The 19,385-nt window shown below is 48.6% G+C and overlaps 1 protein-coding gene across 1 annotated transcript in view; it reads right to left on the bottom strand.

Moving 5' to 3' along the window:
- The window catches only part of CUBN (cubilin), a 176,702-nt gene that overhangs the window by 56,861 nt on the left and 100,456 nt on the right, over positions 1 to 19,385 (bottom strand). The window contains 14 exon segments of the mRNA XM_064162269.1: positions 591 to 797; positions 1,688 to 1,859; positions 4,082 to 4,263; positions 5,874 to 6,014; positions 6,294 to 6,503; positions 8,245 to 8,423; positions 9,677 to 9,851; positions 11,008 to 11,191; positions 11,465 to 11,655; positions 12,462 to 12,608; positions 12,935 to 13,132; positions 14,510 to 14,699; positions 16,127 to 16,308; positions 18,337 to 18,542. Coding sequence (XP_064018339.1) covers positions 591 to 797; positions 1,688 to 1,859; positions 4,082 to 4,263; positions 5,874 to 6,014; positions 6,294 to 6,503; positions 8,245 to 8,423; positions 9,677 to 9,851; positions 11,008 to 11,191; positions 11,465 to 11,655; positions 12,462 to 12,608; positions 12,935 to 13,132; positions 14,510 to 14,699; positions 16,127 to 16,308; positions 18,337 to 18,542 — 2,564 coding nt within the window.

Raw genomic sequence — 19,385 nt, 5'->3', positions numbered from 1 at the left:
AGTGACAGGACAAGTGACAACAGGTACAAATGGGAACCCAGGAGCTTCCATCTGAACAAGAGAAAAAAGTACTCTGTTGCAAGGGTGCTTGAGCCCTGGAACAGGCTGCCCAGAGAGGTTGTGGAGTCTCCTCTTCTGCAGACTTTCAGATCTCACTTGAATGTGTTCCTGTGCAACCTCCTCTAGGTGAAGCTGTTTTGGCTGGGGGCTTGAACTAGATGATCTCCAGAGGCCACTTCCAACCTCCACCATTCTGTGTTTCTGTGCAACAGGCTGCAGATCAAATGAACTATTTTGATGACTCCAACTTCTCCCAGCAGAGAGTGCAGAGAGTGAGGTGTGTATTGCAACCACCAAAACCTTTTATCCCCCAAAGATACCTATTCCATTTTTCCATTTTCTCCCTTGAAAGAAAGAATGACCCAATCCATGCAACCATTGCTCTGGCAATGGTCTGGAAAGCAACAGGGAAGTCATTCACACGAACACTCTCATCTGTCCGGATCCCAGAGCAAGCACTCTGCAAACACGAGCAAAGAAGCCCTGGCACCAAGAGAGCTGCAGAGCATGGTTCTGCTGCACACACAAACCTATTCGTAGCTCCAGGTGGTCGTACTGGCAGGCCTGGTGATATTCCAGGTGGAAATCCTCAAAAGAGATATAGGTGGAGGAATTGTAGTGCGAGGGGTTGCCAATGGTCCATTCACAGTTCAGGTTGTTCGTGTAATTTCTGACACCATCATGACCAGGGGATGAGAAATTCCCTCCTGTGTTTCCCATTAGGGTTCCACCACAAACTGCAGGGGGAAAGAAAAAGTATTTATGGTTTAGACACGGGAACAATTCTTGCATGAAGAATTCCTGCCTCTGTCTGTTCTGCTGTGCCCATGTCAGTGAGCACAGGTGCTGGTTAGATCAAAACCTTTTCCTTTTCTCATCACTTTCTGCTGCACACAAGAGACTCCCTGCCTATTTTCTCAGCACTGACTGGCAAGCCTGCAAACAGCCACGGCAAGCAGAGAAGAACTTCTTCAGGGTCTGGAATAGGTCAGCAGCACCATCTCTACAGCTACCTTCCTTTGCCACTTGGGTAGCATCCTACTGCAGCTCCAGTGCACTCATTCCAGGCCTGAGACTTTGTGGGAAAGTACCCTCAAGAGCAGTGCACTCTTGCTAGAGGAAAATGCTTGGGGGGGAGGGAGCTGGAAAATGAAATTTGGAAGACTTAAGGCTGTAGCGTTAAGGCTCTGCCAGGTGCCTGCTCTCTGGGGGCTGTGCTTGCAAAAGTAGGTTAGCTGCTCTCTTTCACAAGCTCCACCAGATTCATTGCTCCCTTGAGCAATAAGGCAGCACTTGAATTATCCAAGTTTTCTATGGCACTGTGCTCTTTGAATCTTCTCAGGGAACGAGGCCACCTCAGACCATCTCTCTCTCAAGACGAAGGGCAAGCCCATGAATCAGTAGAGCCATACCAGAAGTGGCACAGCACATCTGTAACTCCCAGAGTCTCCATTTCTGCACACCCTTTCAGCTTGTTAAAAGTGTGAGCTACTCTCACCAAAGAGAGGTAAGAGACAGACAAAGGCACCAGAGGCTGGTTGCTTGTCCAGGTCATGTTTTGCCTTGTGGCAGCACTTTAACCACGAAGTACCTGACCAAGGCCAATCTCCCCAGCCCCCCACACTACCTGCTGCTTCCTCAGAGGTGTATGAGACACTGAAGCCTCTGGTGGCATGGGTCATGTCTGTCACCAAAATTACTTTCATTGTGTTTCCAGAGGATTTCACCTCCGTGCCTGGATCCACCTCACCACACAGCTTGGCCAGGCGGGGAGAGTTCTGTCTGAGGCCATTGTAAACCTGTTGGAGCAAAACAAACTCTTCTGAGATCAAAATGCAGTCTTACAGGCAACGCCTGTGCTACCTAGCAGTGCTCATTCAAACAAGGTTCGTGGCTGCCCCTCACAGCAGGTTAATTCCCACAGGGTTGGACTTGATGATCTGTGAGGTCTCTTCCAACCTTGGTGATACTGTGATACTGTGATACTGTGATACATCTACTCAGTACTTTGGGAGAGGCTTCCACTGCCTTGAGCAGATGAGGCTTTGGAGGGAAGTACCTACAGTGCCTCACTTACTTTGGCAGAAGTAACAACGAGCTGCTTCTCTCTTTTCTCCTTGGTTTTTTAACACAAATAATCTACCAACCAACCAAAACCACCCAAACCAACCAAAACAAACAACCCCCCAACAAATTAAACAAACAAACAGCAAAAACTGAAGCAGTTCAAGGTGGAAATGCCTGTGGGCTCACCCAGTATTCGTTTCTTCAATCACTTCCTAATGCCAGCCACTGGTCTCTCTCCTTCCATTTCAGACCATCTTTGCAGCCCTGCTAAAGCCAAAGCAGCTTTGTCCAGAACCTCCCTCACAATATTTGGTGCTGGTGAGTATTTCTGATGAGCTCAAATGTTTCACTTTGTGATGATCCAGCTATATTTTGCAGTTTCTTCCACACAGCCTCTAGCCTAGAAGCTAATTTGCTCCTTTCTGCTGCTACCTCAGCAGCGCAAGTGAGGCAGGAACCATGCTGCCCGCTGAGATTTGGAATCCATTAGAGTGCTGAAGGCAGAAAAGCTGGCAGCACAGATCTTCCTCTAAGAGATCATTGCTTCGTTAATCAGTAAAAAGCCAGCTCCCCTGGCTGTCTATATCTGTGCAGGAAAAGAAGGGGAAGATCATCTGCAAACCCCAAGGGAGAGCTACCTGCTGCCCCACACTAGTGCCTGTGCTGGTTTCTGCCATGCCACAGCTGCTTGCTCTCTGCACTGCTGCTCTCAACAAATGGGAAGCTAAACTGCAGCTTCCGTTCCTGCAGTGTCTGGAGGCATTTGTACTCCTGACCAGGACAGTTCTGTGTGATAGACTCTTTTTTTTTTTATTAAATAAGCAAAAATCTAAAATAAACAGGATAAAAATAACTAGGCAGAATTTCCTGGGGCCTGCCTTTCTTCCAGAATATGCAAGGTTCAGCAGAGTAGTAGCTGCTTGTTGCAATCTCCTTCTCCTTTCCCTTTTCTTTTTGCTTTTCCTTTTCCCTTTTCCTTTTCCTTTTCCTTTGTGTCTCTCTTTTTCTTTTCCTTTTTTCACTGACAACCATAATGGACAACAGCAGTAACAAGTTCCAAATCAAAAGAGACAGGGATTTTGTGTCCACAAAGGAGAGACATTGAAAGCTTTCCAAAACACCAGAGCCCTTTTCTGTAACTAATAAAGAACCTATTCCAATTATTTCTTCAAGTCCTCCCCTCTGGCTGAACCACAATTTCCAAATTCCCATGCTCAGAAGCAAGCAGGTCACAGAATGGTTCAGGTTGAAAAGGACCTCAGCGATCATCTACTCCAACCCCCGTACCATGGGCAGGGACACTTCTCAACTAAGCTGTTCAAGGCCTTGAGTCCCCCCAGGGAGGAGGCATCCACGACCTCCCTGGGCAGCCGATTCCAGAGTCTCAGCACCCTCACACTGAAGAACTTCTTCCTCAACTCCAGTCTAACCCTGCTCTGCCTCAGCTTCAAACCATACCCCCTTGGCCTGTCTCTAGACATCCTCATGTGGCCTTAGTGGAGAATCCCTTCAGGTATTGAAAGGCAGCTAGAAAGTCTCCCCAGAGTCTTCTCTTCTCCAGGCTGAACACCTCCGGGTCCCTCAGCCTGTCCCCACAGCAGAGGTGCTCCAGCTCTTGCACCATCCGTGTGGTCCTCCTCTGGCCTCACTCCAGCAGCTCTGTGTCCTTCTTATGCTGGGGACACCAGAACTGGAGACAGGATTGGAGGTGAGGTCTCAGCAGAGCAAAGTAAAGGGACAGAATCACCTCTCCTGGCCTGCAAATATGACCTGCAGATGAGTTCAGACACCCTACGGTGACAACTTTCTCTCCCTTGACTGTTTTCCCCAGATGAGCCTGTGATCTGTCTTGAACTCAGACGCAGACCTACGAACGCCATGGTTCTCTGCAGTGCCCTCCAATGCTCCGTAAAGTGATCAGGAGAAGTGTTTTCTGCCTTCACAGCCTACTCACAGCCACGTAATCTGCTGAGCACCTCCAGTGTTCTTCAGTCTGCATGTCGTGGAAGGTGAGCGTCACCCGCCGGCCCGCGGCCACCGTGATCCTCCACTCACACACACGGTTGTGTGGGTAGCGGTTGGGGTAGTTGGGTGAGGTGAACGTTCCAGCAGGGGCAGTGAAATCCCCACCACACTCTGAAACACCCAATCATTGGGACACTTCTTAAAGCATTGCTTAGAGAGTAACCAGAAAACCCCCAAACATTCACAGTGCAGGAGGAAGAGCTGTCGAGAGGCTGCTCTAAGGTGCCTATCCTGCCCAGGGGTTTGTCTGAACAGTTGAGCTCCTGCCAGCCTGCAGTACTCAGCCAGAAGTGCAGCTGCATGTTAATGGACCTCTGCAGCTCCTTTCAGTCCAAGCATTAACGTTGCCTTCCCTGAAGGGCCCGTGCCGGGCTGCAGAAGCCTGAGTGACCCACAGGCTTTGCTAAGCAGTGACACAAACCATCACGCTCTGCCTTTCAGATGAGAGGGCATAGCCACACGGAGTGAGCAGGGTCCTACAGTGGGCACTGAGGAAAGGATGGAGGTTCCTCTGCTGGCTAACAGTGCCAGGCAAAAAGCTGCCAGGCATTTTAAGCACCACTTTGTAAGTACAGCTCTTTTGTGGCTCTCCTATCTGTGTTACAAATATCAAATTGTATTCTGAGTACAGAGTGCACAGGACTGCTGAGACTCATGCTGTCAGTCTTCCAGCTTACACTTGCTACCCTCTTAAAAGACAGAGGTAGAGTTTAACAGTGTGCAGTGGGAGCTTTAGTTCCTTTCCTCACCCTCAAGACTCCTGCAGAACAGTCCAAGCTGTGTATCCACCTGCATTACAGTTTTGCTAATGCAGTTTCTCCTCTCTGGCTGCCTAACAGGGTCCTGAGAGTGGAATAATGTTCCTCTCTCTGTTATTTCATTGCAGAAGCAAACAGAATAAGGAAGGTTTCAGCTGAGCTTTTAAATAAGCTGGAAGCAGCTCAGAAGAGTTGTCAGGAGATGTTTCAAGGCCATTAGCACAAATAATTTATTTTAAAGTATCTATATTTTGGCAGGACAAGCACTGCTTGGACACTAAAGAACATGAAAGAGAAGAGTGAAGCAGCAACAGTCTGTGTCCCATGTCCTGATCAGAGCAGCTCTCTGAAGATACCGTGCTTGGGAGGAGCAATGGGACAAACTGAAACACATGAAAACACCTTTCACTGTGAGAGCTGTTGGATGCAACCCTGAATAGTTATCCAGAGACGTTTGGAGGCCTCACTTCCTGACTGGCCACAGCCTTAGGAAATTTCCTCTGCCTGACCCTGCCTGAGCATCACCTCCAGAAGTCCCTTCCAGCCTCCCTGGTCCCACAGTCCTGTGATTCTGCTTCAAACTTGCTGGGTGCAAACTTTTTGCCTTAGGGAGATTTAAGAATACCACTCAGAGGGACAGAATAATAACAGAAAGGAATATCACAGCATTTCTTTACTTTCCTCCTCACCAAGAGGGATGGGGGGAGGGTATGTTACCATGTCTGACTGTTGGGAAAAAAAGGTGTGGCAGAGTTCTTCACTGTGTGTGAACCACCACTGATGGCAGCAGACCTTACAGCAGGAGACTGCTTACCTCCCAAAGCTTCAGCCTGGCTAAGCAGTGATCACAGAGCTGTCTGTTCATACCTGTCTCACAGTTTAAATTGCAGAGCAAATACAGATGCTGCTAGCCTGTGCTCTGAGCTGATTCCCTGAAAGTAACTTGAGCCTTGCAAACCCAACCTTCAGTACTGGAGTCAAAGCGCAGCCTGAATCCTCCAGCTCTGACCGATCCATCAGTGACAAACTTGACGTAAGCAAAGCTGTCAGAGGTGTCCACAGCATCAGGGAGAGTATTGCCACAGTACCTGCCCAACACATTTCCTGCAGAAATCAAGGAGAGAAAGACAACATCAATATATGATTTATATTTACCCTGAAGGATCACTCTTCCCTTAAGCAACTTAGGCAGGACTAAAGCAGTAACATCAATCTACTGCTGAAACAGAAGGGGTTGGTTTGCCTTTGCTTCAGCAAGGCAGGCAGATAGAAGATTGTACATGGAAAAGGGTCACTTTGTACCCAAAGGAAAATGCCTTCAGGAACCTCTGGTGAGGTTTCATAGCCTAGGAGGGGGAGACAACACTGAAATAGTTGTCAGACCAGAAGCGTTGTGTTCTCGGAGCTCCACAAAGTCACGTGTGCACTCAGAGGAGTTTTGGATATCTAGGCCTTCTAGCCTGATGGTAAGATAGTGGCCCCTGGGACCCTGCAGGAGCCATTCACACAGCAGGTTGTCCTGGTACTGCTGCTCAGGATAGCCCGGGCTTGCCACCATGCCACTTTGTCCTGTCACTGTCCCGCCACAGGGAGCTGCAAAAAGAAGAACATCGCTTGGTCAACTGAAGAACCTCGGGGAGGTGACAATTCTCCTAAACAGACTAAAATCCAAGGCACCCCTGACTTGTCATCTCTCTGTTAATAAAGCAGGAATTGCCTGCCAGCAAAACATCCTCCACGTTGCAGTTTGCTTGCGTTTTTCCCCCCTGCCACCTGGCATTGCAAGCATTGCTCCCTTCTCCCAGCTCTCTTCTTAACCCGAATGAACTCGCAGACTGCAAGGTCTATGTCCAGCCTCTACCAGAACAATCCTGAAAAGCTGTATCCCATCATTCTAAAGAGATTTGGTAAACGTGGGTCTAAACTGTTTCACACAATCACAGGATTCCTTAGATTGGAAAAGACCTCCAGGTCGTTGAGTCACCAGATCATTCATTTCACCCTGACAAGTCCTTGACTAAACCAAATCCCCCAGCACAACATCTCATCACTATGAATCACTGTGGTTGGAAAGGACCACCAGGATCATCCAGTCCACCAGTTTATGACTGACAAAAGCTGACTGCTGCTTTGTGCTCACAGCTATAGATCAGACTCCTCTTTCCTGCAGTGCCCTCCTGTTCTCATTCCACTCCTTGCCATGCCCTGGTAAGGAATCTCTGCCCACCCTGTGAAGTTCTTCTTTATTTTTCATTTGCTCTCTCTAAAGGCTCATTTCTCTGTGGGACCTGCAAACATCAGTTCAGAATACTAAGGCTTACAGCAAATAATATTCCCAGGTGGAATTTATTTGGCTTGACAGGATATTCTGCCTGTCTGCTGGCTACAAGGTTTTTGTGTGAATAACAGATCTGATCATCCTCACTGTTCCTGAGTGATTCCAGCACAGCTGGCGTACAGCTGAGGCACAGGGAATCTGCTATGGGTAAATACAAATTGTGCCTTCATATCCTAAGAATGTTTTCTTGCAAGTGCCTTCAGTGTTCACCCTCAGAACTGCAACTGCAAACTGATGAGTGTTTGAGACATAACACAACCAGGACCACTCTGTGTAACGCAGCAGAGCCCTGGACTTTGCCTGTGAGAACCAAACTGAGTAGGACTTTCCTGTTAGCTGTTACTCCCTAGGGGTTATTAACTTGATCAAACTCAAAGCAGCAGCATAATTCTCAATCTGACCAAAGGCTATTTTTACTTTGCTAAAAGCAAAACTTTACCAGTGCTTTCCAATCCTGTTTTTGCAGCTTGAGAGCAAATCATTTGTAAGTCTTCTCCTAGCTGACAAACACCAATCCTCGCTGTGCGTTCCTTTTGCAGTCCAATGTGCAGTGGCAGCATTGTTACTACAGGTTGATTTACATTTACATAGAGCAGCTCCTAATTTAGTTCTTCCCTGCCAACTCTCAGCTGATTTCTGAATTCCTTTAGGATCCTGCTCAGGCAAGTGGCACTCGTTTTGCATGCATGACTATACACACTGGCCTTCTTTGAACTGCCCCTTTGACAAGAGGTTATCCAGCCTTTGTTTCCACTGATGCAGATCCTTGAGCACTTCTCTGTTCCCTTTGCCATAATTTTCACCTACTGCTAGGAGCAGAGTATGCTGAAGCTAACCCCTGGGATGATTCTGATGCCTCAGCTCTAATGCTGACTGAAAGAGGCACACATCTGTCAGTCCATTTCTTAGGCATCATTCAAGCCCAGTTACAAAAGCCTGGCACTGGAGACCAAAATATTGCCTAAACCCAGAGAAACTGCTAAATGCAAGCATTACCCATGGAGTATTTGGCAGTGAACCCCACGTGAGTGGCAGCGCTGTCAGATCTGAACCGCAGGTACATGACAGCTCCTGAGGATCTCTGTGGGGCTGGCATCAAACCTCCACAGAGCTTGGCAATGACAGGGGCGGTGGAGTCGGCACCGTTGCGCAGCTCCAGGTAACTGGAAGTGCAGCTAAGGGGAGAGAAATTTCTCTTCAGTTTACAGCAGCAACTGTTTGGAATTGTTTGATGGCACAAAGCCTTGAAGCAGTAGTGAACTAGATCAGTTTCCATGCAGTGTGATCAAGGCAGAAGCAACAAATTCATAATCAATCACAGCTGTGTAATATTTGAATCAAAAGAAGCGCTAGAAGCCTTAGGAAAGAGTCATGCCAAGCCCAGGATGATCCGATCAGATCTGCTAGCAGCAGCTGTGACCTTCTCAAACATGTGCTTTCTGGCAGGACGCAGATTCAGCAGACACTCCCTGTTAAGACTCATTGATGGCTGATGATTGTTGGACTAAGGAACAGCTTAGTTCAAGGAGCTAAGGAACTAAGGAACAGCTACAAGACAGGTGAAGGGAATAAAAACTCAAATCTCAGGGCTTGCTCAGGTGGCCATAGAAAGACTCAAAGTATCTCAGCTAACAGCTCTGCCTTCAGAACGGTGCAGTGTCCTGGGAAGCTAGAGAGAAAGAACTCCTTTGAGACTTTCCATCCTGCACTGTTTTCTGGACATGGTCTCACAGGGGTCCAGCCCTGAATCAGTGAAGTTATGTCGTCTGGAAATTAGGCCTCCCTTTACGCTTCAGGTAGGGAATGCAACACATGTGGATCCACTGCAGATGAGCAGACAGGCAATGGAGGAGAAAGACAAACCTCCTGTGGTGGTAACTCCTTGGATTTATAGAATCATAGAATCAGCCAGGTTGGAAGAGACCTCCAAGCTTACCCAGTCCAACCTGTCACCCAGTCCCATCCAATCAACTAGACCATGGCACTAAGTGCCCCATCCAATCAACTAGACCATGGCACTAAGTGCCCCATCCAATCAACTAGACCTTGGCACTAAGTGTCCCATCCAGTCTTTGCTTGAACACCTCCAGGGACGGCAACTCCACCACCTCCCTGGGCAGCCTGAGACTCCAAATGACTTAAAATGTGACTATGAAAGGCCTGGAAGGCAGAGATGTTACAACAAGCACCTTTCTACCATGGATGCTTTCTCTCTGTCCCTTAAATTAACTTCTGTTATCCACTGCAAAGTCCTAAGAATGTTCACCAGTTGCCTGATAGCTTCTGTGATCTCTCTCAAAAACTCCCTAACCACTTCTGGCTGCAAATCTGGAAGTGCACTCTGGGAGGAATCAGAGGAAATGACAGGGAAGGAAGGATGAGAATGGAGAGTGTGAGGGAACACAGGCCAGGTAACGTGGATGTGTACTTTGGTGAAGGTTCAATGTAGAACTGATCTTCAAACTGCAGCTCTATCGCACGTTCACCCGGAGCAGCTATGGTCCAGACACAGTCAGCATGCAGGGGATAGTTGCTGGGGTAGTTGGGGGAAGACAGATATCCATGGGGGCTGGAGTCAGTGATGTAAACATTGCCTCCACAAGCTGGGAAAGAAAAAAGCACCAATAAACTCCAACATGTTGAGGAAATGGGTGAGTGATCCAACAAATCAGTTCTAGCTCTAACACAAGTTCCCTTTATGAATGCAACAGGGAGGGAATCATGCCCCTGTGCTCAGCACTGGGCAGGCCACAGCTCGAGTGCTGTGCTCAGCTCTGGGCCCCTGGCTGCAGGAAGGACACTGAGGGGCTGCAGCGTGTCCAGAGCAGGGCAGCGAGGCTGGAGAAGGGCCTGGAGCAGCTGGGGCTGAACAGCGGCTGAGGGAGCTGGGGGGGTGCAGGCTGGAGCAGAGCAGCCTGAGGGCAGAGTTCATTGCTCTCTGCAGCTGCCTGCAGGGAGGTGGCAGGGGGCAGCCTCTGCTGCTTGCTGCCAAGGGACTAGAGCTCGCTGGACACAGCATTCCTAATTTAAGCCAGGATGTCATTGGCTTTCTTAGCCACCTGGGCACACTGGTGGCTCATACTCAGCTGTTCATGAATTAGAACACCTAGGTCCCCTAACTATATGGCAGCAGGGAAAGTATGCAGAAAACAAGCCCTTAAACATTGGAGTCGATGGGCAGGCTGAGTCACGCCGTTGAGCAGGATGTGTCTTGGCGTTCCAAGCAGCTCATGTTGTGAGCGCAGTGCAATAACTACAGATGCTAAGTGCCTGATTTACCCTGGGAGCTGAGCCTCCTTGTCTTTTACCCTGTCAAGATCTGTCAGCTCTGACAAGGAACGGTTTTTTGCTGAGCTGAGAGGAGATCTTGTCAGCAATGTTCCCACCTTTCCAGGCACAGTAGCCTAGATCCCTGCTGACATCATTCAGCACTTCTGCTGGGTGTTCTATGTTCAAAGCAATATTCCTGTTTCCGGGGCATTTTTCCTTTCTTGTGTGATCTTTGCACTTTAGCTTCTTAACAATAGACACTACCTCCCTGCTAAAAGATCCCCCACATGCTCTTTGTTTTGCTTGGTGGCTTTTTTTTGTTGTTGTTGTTGTTTTGGTTTGGTTTTGCTTTTCTTTTTCATTTTAACTTTAATATCTTCAGCTTCTACAGCTCGGAGCTGGCTCTCTTCCTAAGGAGGACTGAAATGAGTGCACTGAAGGCAGCAATGGGACATTTCTGCAGAACTGACTTGTATTTCCCAGACTTACCTAGGCTCTTAGCCTCGTATGTCAGTTTGAATCCTTGCCCCTCATTCCTGCTGTCAGAAAGGAAGTGGACAAACAGCTGATTGTCTGTGGTGTGCGTGGTGGAGATGGGGCTGCTCCCACAGAGACGTCCATTCCCTCCTCCGGACACCAGAGGTGGCGCAGTGTTATCTAACCCATTTCTCAGCTAGAGGGAGAGAAATTGCTAATGTCACTCAAGGAGATAGCCCTGGAATGTAAGCTTCGAGTGCACACCACCCCAGTGCTTCCAGCTGTGGGGGGAAACTATAACCTAGTGATTAATTAACACACAGCAATAAATGAGAGGAGAGCAAGAGAAATAATCTTTGGTATTTGTCTGTGGTATCTCCACCCCATGATAATCTGGGCTGCCTGCTGACACTGAAATCTGGAAGATTCAGCAGCTTTGAGGATTTGGTGACCTAGGCAATAACCTCACCTCTACATAATCCCCAAGGCTGCAGGAAGCATCCTCACTCTCCACCTGGAAAGGCTGTTCGAAGTGCACAGCAATGATAGAGCCAGAGGGTACCACCACACGCCAGGAACAATTCGTGTTGGGAGCATAGTGGTGAGGGTAGCTGGGGGAGGTTATCACCCCCCTGTTGGTGTGCAAGTAGCCTCCACAACCTGAGGAAAAGGAGGTGCAGCAAAGAAAAAAACATTAGCAGCAACCATTCACATATTGATCTAGAGTAAAACCCTGTCTCTGGGGGGGAAGGGGTGAGAGGGAAAAGCAACTGCTGAAGCAGGTCTATGAAGACTTGAGGGGCACACAATGAATGATCTGCCAGTGTAAGCTGGCAGATTGCAAGGTGTCAGATACCTAACACCCTGACAGCAAGAGCCAGTTCTCAGACTGAGAGCTGATCGAGCAGGCAGCTCTGCCACAGCACCAGCATATGCTGAGTGTGTTGCTTCTAGCCACGGAGCAAACCCCAGGCAGCTACTCGAGCTGCTAGGCAGACCTTCCCCTGCCTTGTCATTGCTATATTGACACCTTCTTTGGTGCCTCAATCCACTCAGGAATCTGTTACCACCCTTGGGTGCACATGGGGGGAGTGCCACCGGAAACTGCTGATATTCCTGCTGGCCCTTACCCAGCTTCCTGCATCTGGTTTGTGTCTGTACTTTGAACCCTTCATTAACCTCTCTCAACTGAGCTTTCTCTCACAATTTCAGCTGAGCACTTTCCCTCCTCACAAGGGACTGGCCTGGTTCAATCAAACCTTGCTCTGTTGTATGGCTGGGAGAATTTCACCTTGATGGAGTCAGATCTCTATTAATGCATATTCATGAGATGGGGATAACTGGTCTGTGAGACTAATTAGACAGAGTGCAGACAGCTGGTTGAAATGGCAGAGCCTTTTGTTTTCTTACCCCATAGTTAGCATTAGGCAGGTATTTATGTGGAGGAGAAGAAAATCAAATCTTACTTTTGTGATAAGAGGCATTAAAGCCAGCTGCAGTGACACTGGCATCTGCTGTGAAGTGGATGAACATCACCTCTCCGGTTGATCTTATGGGCCCAGGAGGTTCTCGTCCACACAGGGTGGCCAGCACTGGAGAGAGGCTATTGTCTCCTAAGAGCAAAAGAAGGAGAAGGCACATCAGCGTTAGAACCAAACCAACTCATATCTGCCTGTTGGATGCTGTGGCTCAGTCCCAGGCAGGTGCTTCCCAAGATCCTTAACCCTTTAGAGAAGGAGAAATATTTATATACACCACTGAATATTTTGCTGGACTGTTCTAGTTTCGCGTAGCAGAATGTCTCAGCGCAGAGCAGGAATGCTGACCCAGAGCATGCTCACACTGCTAGCTAGGTGGCTTAAGCCCAGTGGGCAGTCCCGGGTGCAGGGGCCTGGCTCTCACTGCATGCTGCTGAGGCAAGGCAAGACTGGCTTCTCACCATCTCGGATAATAAGTTTGTCATAGTCGCATGAGCTGTGAGATTCGATGTCTAGGGCCAGGATATTCAACTCCACTGTGGATCCAGGAGCTCTGATAAGCCACATACAGTCATCAAAATTTCTGTAAGTGCTGGGCCAGCCCGGGGAGAAGAGGGCTGAAGGTGCTTCTTCAGCTGTCGCTGTCCCTCCGCATGCACCTATCCGGCACAGGAAGACAAAAGCATGCCCTTTTGAAACTGAACACTCCCCTCATTCAAAGATGACAATCCCAAAACACAGCAGGCTGGGGGTATGGTGATGATGTCTGTAGTCATGGGAAAGCATTTCTTCAACTTCAGTTTGAACTGGGAGTACAAACCCAGACAATCCTGACCTGCAAGGATAGCACTCTGCTGCCAGGTGCAATGTGTGACCTGTTTCACCATCAAGAACATCTGGCATCTAGCACAGAGTCACACAGGCTGCGTGTCAGAAAGGGGTGGTGCACACAGGAACAGTTTAGACTCTCCTGAAACTGAACTGCTTTTCTTTCTCTACTCTTAATATCTTGGCTACAGGTTCAGATCAAGCTGCAGTACTTGCCTGGATATATAGCGGCTCAGTGGCCAGCACACACATCCATTGCATCCTGCCACTCTCAAGCAGGGCACTTCACAGAATCAGAGAGTCATTCAGACTGGAGAGCCCCCTGGGATCATCAACCACTGGCCCCACTCTGCAAAGTTCCCTTCTAAACCATATCCCCAAGCACCACATCTAAATGACCTTTACCCAGGGTTGGTGACTCCACCACCTCGCTGGGCAGCCTGTGCCAGTGCCTGACCACTCTTGCTGTGAACAAATGGTCCAGCCTAACCCTGTCCTGTTGCAGCTTGAGGCCATTCCCTCTTGTTCTGTCACTGTGTGAAGAGACCAGCAGCAACCTCTCCACAGTGTCCTTTCAGGGAGTTGTAGAGAGCCATGAGGACTGCCCTTGAACCCGTCACATTCTGCTGCTGTCCTGCATAGCCCAGGGATGCTCAGTCCCTCTGCAGGCTCAGAAGGCAGGCAGTGCACTACATCCTAGTTAGTCTAAGCTCTCTCCCATTTGGTTTGATTAGAGACAGCCAATGGCAGAAGCAGTGTACTCCTTACCCTTGCAGGAGTTGTTTGTCAGATGTACCTGATCATACTGAGCATATTCTCTTGATTTATGGATATGAGATGGATTGTGGTGAGAGATATCACATGACAACAGCCAGTAGTTTATGAATGGCTTATCTCCAGGAGGGTAGTTGAGGCCCCCATCCCTGGAGGGTTCAAGAGGGATGCAGGAGTGATGAAGGCATATAAAATGTTTACCTTTCATCAAACACTTGGATAAGGAAACCCACACCCTCTAGCAACACACTCATTGGTAAGGCACTGTAAGACAGCCTACCTGCTTGCTCCCAGGAGTTGTTTCTAAAGCTTTTTGAACCACTCAAAGTGTCAGTGAAAGCCTGTACCCCAGTAACAGCTGTGGCTTTGTCTTCTGCAGAAGCTGGAGGGTTTGAAGCAAAGCTCAGCAACAGGGTAAGCCTGTGGAAACCCACCTCTAGCAATGGCTGGTGTAGCAGCAGAAGCATCCACTGCAGACCACTCCAAAAGAAAGCCTTTTCCACTCACAGATGAATCTGACTGGAACTGGATTGTCATGGAACTGCCAGAGGAGGCAAACGAAGCAAGATCTGTGCCGCAGTACGTGGCCAGAGAACGAGAGTGAACGTTGGGCCCATCGTACACCTGCAGAGACAGGGAGAATGGGGCCACTCCTCACAGCCACGGCTGCACCCACCCCAAACCCAGCACGTTTCCGAGGAGAAAATCCCCTCTTGAAATGAGTGATGGATCTTGAAGCAAAGCCCAGTGGGAGGGAAGCCTCTCTCACAACAGCCAGGACAGAAGCTGTCAGCTATCAGCATCGGCTCACTCCCCACCACAGGGCTGCTCTCTGGGGACACGAGCTGGCCTCTCATGCTGACAAAGTCCAATGTTTGTATTTAAAACAACAGGATCTGCAGGGGGAAATGGATTCTTTTCCCTTTTTCTACTTTTTTTCCTCCTGAGGAACACTTGTTTCAAACTCAATCAAATAAAGATGCAATTTGAATTTTTCAAAATGTATTTCTAAGCCAAAATCTGGGCTAGTTAAAAGCTGCTTCTCTTTTGTCACCTTCCAGGCCTACCTGTGCTCTGGTCCTCTGCCCCTCAGTAAAAAATGTCCAGTAGCCAAAGCTAGGAAATGTGAAATAAACATGGCCCTTGCACTGCAGGTTTGATCCTTGAGCCAGGTCAAAGGCCAGGCTGAGTCACACCCAGCTGATGCTAGAAACTCTTTTAGCTTTCAGAGGCACAAAGAAAGGCTGCCTGAGAGGAAAGATGCTATTAAAATCTGACAGGAGATGAAAGGAAAAGTTGTGTTTCTTTTTGTAACTAATCTTAAGTTTGGGTATCAGTGAATTAATAATCCATTAAATATGCTGAATGTACTGACCTAGTAATTACTTTCCCTTTCCCAAAGATGAAGGAAGAAGCCAATTAGTGGATCATTGGTTGAAACAATGAAAGGCAAGAAGAAATGTCCCTTATTTCATGAAGTAGTTCTGTTTGGCTAAGTTCAGAGAGAAGTTGTTGCCTGTCTTACTCCATTTTTCCTCAGCCCAGGCGTGCTGTGATTTTAGCCTGGGAAAAAAGGCTAGGCTGTGTCACAGGGGGGTCAGAAAAGCTGGCAGACAGCAAGCAAGAGGCACCTTCCTGCTGCCAGAAGCAGCTTCCTGATCCAGAGAGCAAAGAAGGTGCAGGCAAAATGTTGCTCTGTAGAGGACTCCAGCATAACCTTGTTTGTAGGGTGCTCAGGGTCATAACTGGGCCCGCACAGAGCAAAGCTCAACCTGGTATCTGCCCTGAAATGTTGGGGTGTAGAATTAAGGATTTTTACCAGTGTAAACTGGTTTTTAATACATTTCAAACTTACAGACTGGAAGTGCCTGTTATGGAGCCAGAGTCTGCCACCCTTCCTGCAGCTAGTAATTACTGAGGAGACAACATGGAAAACCCAGGGAGCTACACCAGAGCCTGGGAAACCCTTCCCACCCCTCTTGCAGGTTTCTCTCTTCATCATTTTTTATCAAAGTGAATTGGGATGAAATAACTCCTCCAAGTGCAATCACCTTTAGCTTGTCATAATAGCATCTGTAGTGGCTTTCCATGTCCATCTGGAGGATGTGGCCATGGATAACCTGGGAAGCATTGACACTTATTCGCCACTGGTAATTGGCATTGGGAGGGTAACTTCTGGGCCACTGTGGTGAAGCTATTTGTCCTCTGCTCCCCACGATGTCATTTCCATACACTGAAAGAGAAGACAGAGACAACCAATGCCTCTCATTCACACGGATTAAGCCCAGCCTGGAATACAGCTTTCATTTCAGCCCTTCTGACTTAATCTGCTTGGGACTAGACAGTGCTGTGGGCACAGGCTTGTGTCTCTGGCAGCACTAGGGTGCAGATCTCATTACTTTCCTTGTGAGGGATGCAGTGTGCCTTCATCTGAAGAAAATTACCCTTTTGAGCTGCTTGGCTCAGCAACTGCAGAAGGTGGGAAGGTGGCACATCTAAATTCCCCCAACTGCCTGGTTCATTTCTCCCCAAGAACCACCACCTAGTAAAATTCTGGTTTATAAATGCTGTGCAGGTTTGGGCTGTGACAGTTAATTTTCTTCATCATAGGCACTATGGGCCTAGGGTTTGGGTCTGTGCTGGAGACAGTGCTGGTTAAACAGGGCAGCTGTCACTGCTGCCGGACAGACCTCACACAGAGGCTGGGGGTGCACAGAAGCTGTGAGGGGACACAGCTGGAGCAGCTGAGCCCAGCTGACCAAAGGGTTGTCACAGCCAGCACACAGAGCTGGGGAAGGAGAAGACTGAGAGGTGATCTTGGCAATGGCTATAAACGTGTAAAGGTGGCTGTAGTCAGCTCTGCTGGGTGACGCCTGATGACAGGACAAGGGGCACTGGGTGGAAGTTGAGGCACAGAGTTCCGTGGAAACAGGAAGAGGAATTTTTTCCCTGTGAGGGTGACAGAGCCCTGGAACAGGCTGCCCAGGGGGGCTGCAGAGTCTCCCTCTCCGCAGATATTCACAAGTCCCTAGATGCATTCCTGTGTCATCTGCTCTGGGCGACCCTGCTCTGGCAGAGGGGTTGGGCTGGATGAGCTTTTGAGGTCTCTGTCAGCCCCTGACATGCTGTGGTTCAGTGAAGGAGGGGAGCACGAGGGCAGTGCTGGTGTTTGTCTGCCCAAGCTCTGGCTGTTGTGCTGGAGCCCTGCTCTCTGGAGATGCCATGGAAGTGGGGAACAAGCCCCTTGGTTTGCGTTGCTGACAGCTCTTGCTTTGCCTGTGGGACTGTCTGTAGCTGCTGCTCTCATTCCCACAACTCCTCCCCATCCTCCTGTGAGGGCAGTGCAGAGCGACTGGGTGAGGCTCAGCTACCAGCTGGAGTTAGGGCATGCCAATGTCTTTGTGTGCTCTTGCTAAAAATGGCTCTGATTTGATCGAGCTCTGAACTACAAGAGAATTGCTTTTGAAAAGGTGTAGTAAAAGTCTCAAAGGAAAATTATTAGAGTTTTAGCCTGCACAATTAGAATGGCTGTGGATAGTCTGCTTCAGCAGCCTGCTCCTGCAGGAGGTCCTACTGATGTTTGCCTTGGCATTTTGCATCTCTATACTGGCATTGCTTCCTTTTCTTCCAATTCTTCTCCTTGGGTGCTGTCACATAGGTCCACACTGGAAGATGGATGCTGTTGTACTCAGAAAGCAAAAGGGAAGAGCTGGGATAGAAATGCTTTCTTCTTAATTAGTCAATTGCCTGATAAACAGCAACATAAACATGAAATGCTGCTCCTCATTCTCAGGCAGCAAAGACTTACGGTCAGGTATTTGTAACTCTAAGGGGCTACTGGTAAACCCTGGCTGCCATAAAAGTTTTAGCATGTAGCTCTTACTTATATCTTCACAGGCCAGTACTGCTGAGGAAAGTACCTGAAACCCATGGGATAAACAGTCAGTGGAATGCGGGAGATTTTGTTTTTGGAATCCGTGGGATTTTCTGCTTTTAGAAGGACAATCCAATCAATCACAACAAATATTGTCTGTTGTGGTAAGTTAAAAAGCTAGAATGTCACATCTAATCCTTCTGTGCTCACTGTGAAAGAGTTCTGACACAGCTTTGAACTCTGTCCTACACAGAGCAGATATGGTACAAAATAACTTACAGCCTTGCCGACATCAACAAACATTTGCTGAAGGGCTTTACAGGGCCACACAAGCACTTTTTGGAATCACTTTGGAAGTGTCCTGAAAGAGCAATAACATTTACTTACAGTGAGAGAAGGTGGCCTTGAAGCCAACATCAGTGCCTGAGCCATCTGAGACAAACTTGACCCACAGCACATGCCCCACAGTGGATGTGTAGTTGGCAGGCAAAGCGTGCCCGCAAAGCCGCCTGACCAGCTGCCCGCTTTCACTCCCCTCATGGATCTCCAGATAGTCTTTGGTGCAGCTGCTGCTCTCCTCCATCTGAAATGCTCTGTTGCAAGGGCAGTAGAAGGGTGTTAGAAGGCACACACACCAGAGTTTGGCCTGCCAGGCCATAGCCCCCCTGTCGCTGGTACCAGTTAAGGAGAGCTCAGCGGCCAAGCTCTCCAGAAGCCAGAGGACGGAGCTCACCCTCTGGCCGGGCTGCTGCTAACAGACTGCTCTCTTTTCTAGCCCCTTTCCTCACAGCTGAGTTTCACTTTGCAAAGCTGTAACTTGTACAGATTTGTCAGCTCTCTGGAATGCTTCTTGGTTCTCCAACAACAACCAGAAACACAGAAAGGCTCTGATACACGAACAGGATCGGACTAACTCCGGGCTCCAGAGAATCCTGTCAGAGCTACAAGCCAGCCTGAAGTCCCTTCCCATGCCTATCATTTCCTTCCACTCTGCTGAGCAAATCCAGCCAGGGGCCTGGCTTCGTTTGCACAGAAACCCCTCATCAGGTATTGCTGAGGTATTGCTGTTTTCCCTGGCACCACTGAGGCCCCCATGGCTGGGTACACAAAATGATGGTAAGGATTGCTACCAGTTTTTCTAAGCCAGGGTTTGCCCCAGAAAAGGAATGGTGTTTAATAATCAAGTTATAAATTCTTCATTATTGCACCAGGATGAATGCTAAACATATTCCAAAGACCATTATCTGCTGTTCTAAGTGAAGGGCTTTGATTGAATCCAATATACTCTTCAGAAGCAAGCTACGAATATACACCAAAGCCTCCAGAGTGCCTTTTACAGCCAATGCCCCAAACGGTTGTGCTTTCTGGTAACAACTCCTCCCCTCCAGCCCTAGAAACAGCCTCATGTGTTCAGTGCACATATGCTGGCCAATGGT

This window comes from Pogoniulus pusillus, chromosome 23 (genome assembly GCF_015220805.1).
Source record: "Pogoniulus pusillus isolate bPogPus1 chromosome 23, bPogPus1.pri, whole genome shotgun sequence".
Lineage (NCBI taxonomy): Eukaryota > Metazoa > Chordata > Aves > Piciformes > Lybiidae > Pogoniulus > Pogoniulus pusillus.
This window is presented reverse-complemented; position numbering and strand designations above follow the sequence as displayed.